This window comes from Danio rerio, chromosome 5, assembly GCF_052040795.2.
Source record: "Danio rerio strain M-AB ecotype USA chromosome 5, GRCz13ab, whole genome shotgun sequence".
NCBI lineage: Eukaryota > Metazoa > Chordata > Actinopteri > Cypriniformes > Danionidae > Danio > Danio rerio.
In genome coordinates, this window is record NC_141025.1 from 22291271 (window position 1) to 22299977 (window position 8707).

The window sequence follows — 8707 nt, forward strand, 5'->3', positions numbered from 1 at the left end:
CTACTGAGTAGCTGAAATGGAACTCTTGGTTCCATGACGTCATCAAGACTGAAGCTGACATATGACATTTTAAATATATTGTTTTTCAAATATTTCCCCGTGCTCCCTTCCAAGATAGCAGAATAAATGTTCATTGAAACTATTATTGAAACGTTAAATGCTATCATTGCTTTTTGTTAGCATTTTGCACCCTGAATTAATGTTATTTTAAAGACTATCCTCTGACATTTAGATCAAAATGGTCACAAAATCAGCATAACTTCAAAAACAAAATTATTAAATTATATTTTATCCTATTTTAAGTATGATTTTATTCTAATTAGTGTTTTCGTTGTCTCCTTTTTATCAGAGATTTGTTAGCTGTTAACTTGTTATAGCTAAATGTTGCTAATTAAGTATATATGTATCTATAAAAATAATGATTTTATATATATATATATATATATATATATATATATATATATATATATATATATATAAGAAAGTTTAAGTAAAATAATGTTTTTGCTAAATGATTCAAAATTCAAAAATGATTCATTCTTTGGTTAAAAAATTTAAAGGTTACTTTTGAATCTTCTCTGAACATTTTAAAAAACAAAGCATACAAAATCATCAAAAATTAAAACCTGCAATTGCAATATTAAAAACTATTGGATTGATCTGTTTTGAAACATCAAAGAAGACCACTTTTAGGGTTTGTAAATATTTTTACTACTAAAACTCCATTAATTTTCCAAGACTTTTAAGTACATTTTCATGATATAAGGTTTCATATAATGTCAAAGTGTGCGGTAAATAATGAGAAATTCAATGCGTGTTCACATTTATTACTGCATATTGTAAAACATGCAACAATCTATTTAATTTACATTATTTTATATCTATGAAAATTAAGATAATGCCCAATAATGTGAGAGTACAGTATGTGACTGACCAAGGACAGAAAGAAAAGCAACCCACAGTTGAAGGGATAAGATTTCTTCAACACATTTCTGAACATAATAGTTTAAATTACCCATTTCTAATGACCGATTTATTTTATCTTTGCTATTTTGACAGTAAATAATATTTGACAAGATATTTTTCAAGACACTTCTATATAGCTTAAAGTGACATTTAAAGGCTTAACGATGTTAATTAGGTTAACTAGGCAGGTTAGGGTAATTAGGCAAGTCATTGTATAATGATGGTTTGTTCTGTAGACTATCGAAAAATATAGCTTAAAGGAGCTAATAGTTTTAACCTTAAAATGTTTTTAAAAAATTAAAAAACTGCTTTTATCTTAGCCGAAATAAAAACAAATAAGACTTTCTCCAGAACAAAAAAATATTATCAGAAAAACTGTGTAAATTTTCTTGCTCTGTTAAACATCATTTAAGAAATATCTAAAAAAAAAAAAAAAAAAAAAAAAATCAAAGGGGGGCTAATAATTCTGACTTCAACTGTATTTTTTTCTAAAGCTACAAAAGAAGCCAAACGCTGTTATGTAAATTTAGTTTCTTTTCAAACTGAATTTAATTTGCATTTGTCAATGTAAACACTGCCATGGCTCTGTACACGTAGAGGACAGAATGCAATTTATGTGTTGTCACATTCAAACAAGACAAAGCAGTCTGTGGGTGTTCAGTGTAGCCTATAGCATTTACTCAATATGAAGTTCTACATAGCAATATTATTTCAATTGATTTCATTCTTCTATTTGTTTTTGATCTCTTTTGTCTTTTTTTTAGCCACAGGGTCGTTCAAGATCAGCCTGAGTGCCCACAGCCAGGGTCCAGTTCTGCTGGAGAGCAGCTCAACATTTTCCAATCAGTAGATGAAATCTCTCAGCGTATCAAAGAGCATCACAAAACCAGCATGAAGCAGAAGTATGAGAGTTTATGCGAAGGATTCAACAAACAAGAAATTAAAACCCTCCTGAATAAGATTTACACACAGCTTTATATAATAGAGGGAGAGAGAGAAGGGGTTAATGAAGAACATGAGGTTGTGCAAATTGAAAAGGCCAAGACTGAACGCTTACAAGGCACTCCAATTAACTGCAATGACATTTTTCAGCCCGTACATGATCCATGTTATGGAAGAAGTGATGAGAAAGACAAAGTGAGGACTGTTCTCACCAAAGGAATTGCTGGAATTGGAAAAACCGTCTCTGTGCAGAAGTTCATTCTGGATTGGGCTGAGGGAAAAGCAAATCAGGATGTCGATTTTCTCTTTGTTCTTTCATTTCGGGAACTTAACTTAGTTAAAGATGACCAATACAGTCTTCACAAACTTCTGCTTGACTTTCATCCAGAACTTCTGGAGATAAACACTAGGATTTATGATTTATGTAAAGTCTTGTTTGTCTTTGATGGTCTGGATGAAAGTAGAATTACCCTGACATTTTCACACTGTGAGAAGATTTCTGATGTGTCCACAAGCTCATCTGTGAGCATGTTGTTGTCAAATCTCATCAAGGGGGAGTTGTTGCCCTCTGCTCTCATCTGGATCACATCCAGACCCGCAGCAGCCAGCCATATCCCCTCACATTACATCAGCCGTGTGACTGAAGTTCAAGGATTCAGTGACCCTCAAAAGGAGGAATATTTCAGGAAGAGGATCAGCAACCAGGATCAGGCCAGCAGAATCATCTCACACATTAGAGCAGCAAGAAGCCTTCACATAATGTGCCATATACCGGTCTTCTGCTGTATCACAGCCACTGTGCTTCAGAACATCCTGGAAAAGGATCTCAGTGCAGAAATCCCTAAAACATTAACAGAGATGTACATACATTTTCTGATCATCCAGACGGATGTGAAGAGGCAGAAGTTTGATCAGAATGTCGAGGGAATTGAGAAAGATCTAAAATTGCTGCTGGAGGCAAGCAGAGATTTGATATTGAAACTTGCTGAACTGGCTTTCAAAGGTCTGATGAATGGTCATGTCCTGTTTTATGATGAGGACCTGAAAGCGTGTGGCATAGATGGCAATGAGGCCTTTGTGCACTCCGGGTTTTGCACTGAGTTCTTTGATGAGGAATCTGTGATCAAGTCAAGAAAGGTCTACTGCTTTGTTCATTTGAGCTTTCAAGAGTTTTTTGCAGCACTTTTTGTGTTTTCCAGCTATCTGAACAAGAGCAGTGATGTCCTGAAGATATTCCAAAAGAAGAAAGGGAGAAGAAAGGTCAAACTGCAGTCTGATGAGGTTTCGCTGGATGTGTTTCTGAATGGTGTAGTGGATGAAGCACTGAAGAGTGATAATGGACATCTGGATCTTTTCCTTAGATTTCTTCATGGCCTCTCGCTGGAGTCAAATCAGAGACTTCTCCAAGGTCTGCTCACACACATGGAGGACGACCCTGAAAGCATGACAAAAGCGATGAAAAACCTCAAACAGAGTCAAAAGCAGAATGTTAGACCAGAAAGGTGGATTAATCTTTCACACTGCCTAATTGAAATGAAGGACACTTCTGTTTCTGAGGATATTCAGGCGTACCTTAAAAATGAAGGAAAAAGAAAAATATATTTGTCTTCCCCCCACTGTTCAGCGCTGGCTAACATGCTTCTGATGGCAGAGGATGTGCTGGAAGAGCTAGACCTCAAGAAATACAACACAACATCCATGCAGGCTCTGAGGAGACTGATACCAGCTGTGAGGAACTGCAGAAAGGCAATGTGAGTTTTAATGAATGATAAGAAAAAAAGAAATTAAAGGGGTCATGAACTGTTTCATTATTTTGTGCTGTTCTCTTAAAGTCCACATATAATATAGATTTAAAAACAACAACATTATTTAGAAGTTACAGGGTATTTCTGTTCTATTTTGACCCTCTCGTGTCAATCGATATGTAATAACAGAAAATAAACGTACTTACTTTACATTAAAAAGTTAGTTACACTTGTGTGGTACAACATTACAGCCGACACCAGTATATTTGGGACAGCATTTAGATTTTACTAAAGATCTAACACGAGACTGTGCCTTCTCCCGTTAAATTAAGTGAATAAAAGATCTAAACAAACGCGGAGGCTTTATGGATCTTTACTAAAAATCCACTCTTTTCTAATATTGGGATCAGAATGAAGGCAATACAGAAGACATTTTTAGTAACAAAATGTTATTAATTAATTTGTCATTTTATTATTTTGTTCACGTTGAATTCATATTTATTCTTTGATTTCTGCACAGACCTTGCCTTTGCCTCTCTCTTTACTTGTATACTACAGTATGCACAAATTGGTGGGCGGAGCTAAACAAGCAGTGATGTTCGGTAGCCATTCAGTCATTTTTGCCAAACAACCTTGATAAAAACAATTTTAAAGCACCCTTAGGTACTAATGTAAAGATGCTAAGGGTGCTTTCACACCTACACTTTTGTTTCGAAACATATCTCGTTTGCCCAGTTAGCGCGGTTCGTTTGGCATATGTGAACAGGGCAATCACGCTCTGTTCCGCGCCAAAGTAATCGCTCCGAGATCGCTTGAATGAGGTGGTCTCGGCTCGATTGAAACGAATGCTGGAGCGGTTCGATTACAGTGAGAAAGCGGTCCGATCCGAGCGGTTATATCACAGGGTTTTATGGATATTTAATAGGCATACGGCTATATGAAGAGATAATTATCAGCATGGCAGGAAGTTTTGCGAGTCTTCTGATGCCCGCAAACGAGTGATGATTTCCCGGTAATCTCGCGTCTCCCTCCCAGTCCTCAAATAGGCTAAGGCGCGCACCCTTCTCACCCCTCCCCACCGCATCTCTCCTCAGACACATCGCGCACGCGCGCACCCTTTCAATAATCATCAAACCACCACCTCTCCTGACAGCTGAGCGGGACGCTGCAAAATAAACCCTGACATTTTGACCAATGTAAGGAGAGTTTACTCGCACATGACTTGTTTTAGCTCTTTTGGTCCGATTAGAAACTTTGCAATGTGAAAGCGAACCGCTCCAAGAGCAAAGAGCAACAATGTAACAATTGTAATCTCTGTTTCGGAACAACTGAATCGATTCACAGGTGTTAAAGCACCCTTAGACTAACAGCAAAGTTTTGAGTTCTGAAAGTTACAATATGTTTTTGTAGTATAATGACGTCTTCTATGTTGAAGGATCAAGGAATTTTAGAGTTCTCAGTTCATGACCCCTTTACAACAGAGAGACCTATCGTATATTTTTTAATCATTGAGAACCAGCCACATGTTGTGACCTGCAATACTTGCAAGTTGTTTTCTGCTATTTCAGATTGGTAGGCTGTAATCTCACTGAACAATCATGTGAAACTGTGGCATCGGCTCTGCAGCCAGCCAACTCCCCAGTGAGAGAGCTGGACATGAGTAACAATGACCTGCAGGACTCGGGTGTAAAACTCATTTCTGTTGGACTCAAAAGTTCACACTGTAAACTGGAGATACTGAGGTCAGTGATGGGTTATCACTCACAATTTTGTAAAGATTGTAAAAGCAAAATGTTAAGTATTAGAACAAAGTTGCACAAATTCTCAGACAACTCTAAATAGACAGTTTAACAAAATGATTTATTAGAAATTCTGACAAAATGTAAATTGTCACCATCTATGCATGCATATAATAAAATTGAATTATGTTTTTGAAAATGGGGTTGAAATAAATAATTAAACGACTCATTGTTTCAAAACTCATTGTTTGAAACAGTCTCTCGATTGAATATGACTCAGTGACAGACATTTTTAGCCATTACTATATGCTACTGATTAGTAAAATTATTTACTCATTACAGTCTTTAATTTGAGAGTTACACAACAATGAACTTCCATTTCTTTATCATTCCCCATTCAAACATATCCACAAAAACAACTAAAACCTTTATATTCTGCAAGCCAGGCCAGTAGAAAAAGACCATGTTTTTTTGTTTTTATCCATGCATTCAGACTAAACATGCAAGAGACATCTATTTCAGAAAGTATTAATATTGTAGTTTGAAGAGATGAAAATCTTATTTATAAAACCTCTAAATTACATATATTATATTGGGACAGAAACACGATTGACAACAAAGAATGTTTTTATTTTTTTGCATTAATATTTGTGTAAAATATAAAACATTCTATTTTGTTTTAATATTTAACACTGTAATAATTTTTTTTTGTTGTTCCTGTATAGATTGAAATGTTGTAAACTCACCATGCAGTGCTGTGAAACAGTGGCTTCAGCTCTGCTGTCAGCAAATTCACGCCTGAGAGAGCTGGACCTCAGTAACAATGAGCTGCAGGATTCAGGAGTAGAGTGGCTCGCTGCTGGACTAAAAAGCCCACACTGTAAACTGGAGATATTGAGGTCAGCTACATATGATCTTTATACATTAGATACAAAGACAGAATTTATCCTACTATGCATAAACGCAACAAATAATATATTAGTGCCAGTCATACTTAAAAAAAAATGTAGATGAGTTTGATGCAAATGTTGAGGAGAGTTGATTTTAATACACTGAGTATAAATAACTAATATTAGCCTACAAAATATAGTGTCATTTGTTCATCAAATGCTTTTCCATATGATTTGAAACTGGTAAATGTCTTTGGGCCATGAAACATAAATAGACTTTTGACCAAAATAAAAATGGACTGTGTATGCAAATACAACAATTTGAAGATTTTTCAAATGTTTTATAAAGACAGACAAATGCTGTTATTTCGTAGTTTGTCTGGCTGTAAACTCACTAGTCAGTCCTGTGAAGTGCTGGCCTCAGTTTTACAGTCAGAGGGCTCCCGACTCGGACAGCTGGATCTGAATAATAATGACCTGCAGGATTCAGGACTGGAGTTGCTCTCTGCTGGACTGAAAATCTGTAAACTGGAAAAACTAAGGTAGGTGAAGTCATGTCTGCAGTGCAGCTGTGTATGTGTCTTTCTTGACATAATGCAAACTTAGGCCCTGAAACAAAAAGCACTAGTTAAGTAGTTTATAGTTAGTTTTGTTTTTAAAAAGGCGTTTTAGATTGAAAGGCTTCTTTACCAGACTGATGATTGCACTGGTTTCTGGAAAATGGTCTCCATACACACTCTGAAGCTTAAAACACATGATGCATGATGACCATTCATGCTCCATATTCACAGGATGATTATGCCATAACAACAATTATAAAAAATACTTTTGCATTTTAAAATGCAATCTTGGATGCTTTTAAGTAAGGTTTTGATAAAACATATTTATTTTCATATTTTTGGATTTTGTAGTTACATATCAGGATATTTGATATACTGTACATGTGCTGTAAAACATAAAATAAGATATAAGTGTTACTCATTTGTCTTATTTTTAGGTTGGCCACCTGTAATCTCACTAGTCAGTCCTGTAAAACGATGGCCGCTAGTCTTCAGTCAGTAAACTGTGTCCTGAAAGAGCTGGATCTGAGTAACAATGACCTGCAGGATTCAGGAGCAGAGATTCTGTCAGCTGGACTAAAGAGCCCACACTGTAAACTGGAGATACTGAGGTTTGTGCTTCAAAATCACAACAGTTGATTGACTGACTTGAGTTGATATGCTGCAATCATGATTCACATACTGTATATGCACAAAATATTATCTCCAAACATATCTTGAGTAGATGTCAATATTCGTGTTAATGTTTTCATGTTTCAGATGTTAAAGAAAGTCAGACAATAAAAGTTAGTTATAGCATGATATGAACATCTAACATCTCATGCCATCACTGAGTGTTTCAACCATGGAAAGACATGTAAACCTGCTTGTAAACAATGTCAAGAATATCTCAGGCAAATAGTTTTGATATTTATATAGACATTTTAATAAATAAACTTTAATTGGGGTATTTCTTGAACTGAAAGTTATAACGTTATTTTGAAACATTATTTTTGTATACAGTATAAAGTCCTAGCTTTTCAGTTTAGGAAATAAATGCAGCAATAGTGGTTTGGATGTGCTGCATTTTCACTTGGTTTCTAATTATTGTTTTATTTTTGTTCTGAACAGATTGTCCATTTGTAATCTCTCTGATCGGTCGTGTGCAATAGTGGCTTCAGTTTTACAGTCAGCAAATTGTTTGAGAGAGCTGAACTTGAGCAAAAATGACCTGCAGGATTCAGGAGTGAAGATGCTCTCAGATGGACTGAAGAGTTCATTATGTGTACTGGAGATACTGAGGTGTTACACAAACTTCTGCTTGACTTTATATGGAAGTTTACACTATGTTATTCCTTACTCCATTACTCTATATGGTCTTATACTAAGGATCCTTGTTAGTGAAGTCATTTCCATGAAAATGTATAATCGTCTACACATTAAATAATTGTCTACTGATTACCCTGATGAAGGCAGTTCTTTGTCGAAATGTGTAGCTGCAGTTTTAATGTCTAGCCATGTGAATAAAGGCTTTTAAATATTTTTCCCTTATTTTTTGAGTGCCTTGGACTGATTTTTGTGTATTGTCTATCTTTGTAGAATGTCTGGCTGTTTTATCACAGAGGACGGCTGTTCAGTGCTGGCTTCAGTTCTGAATTCAAAACCTACACATCTAAGAGAGCTGGACCTCAGCTGTAATCATCCAGGAGACTTGGGTGTTCAGCTACTCACGGCTAGACTGATTGATCAAACCTGCAAATTGGAGATACTCAAGTATGTTCTACAATGTGACATTTCTTGTGTTTTTATGCATGTAAATTCAACTTGTCTAGGATGCTGATCAATTCACAAGCCTGAGGACATTGTTTATGGCAAAATTATTAGCC

The 8707-nt window shown here is 35.7% G+C and overlaps 1 protein-coding gene across 4 annotated transcripts in view; it reads left to right on the top strand.

Moving 5' to 3' along the window:
• The window catches only part of si:dkey-13n15.11, a 34618-nt gene that overhangs the window by 15280 nt on the left and 10631 nt on the right, over positions 1 to 8707 (top strand). For 3 of the 4 annotated variants that reach the window (XR_015490388.1, XM_087252364.1, NM_001444651.1), the window contains 7 exon segments: positions 1731 to 3659; positions 5222 to 5395; positions 6118 to 6291; positions 6657 to 6824; positions 7280 to 7453; positions 7953 to 8123; positions 8421 to 8594. Coding sequence is in view for 2 of the 4 variants with exons in the window: in XM_087252364.1 (XP_087108490.1) it covers positions 1731 to 3659; positions 5222 to 5395; positions 6118 to 6291; positions 6657 to 6824; positions 7280 to 7453; positions 7953 to 8123; positions 8421 to 8594 (2964 nt within the window). In the remaining 2 variants the exon portion in view is untranslated. 4 annotated transcript variants of the gene reach the window in all.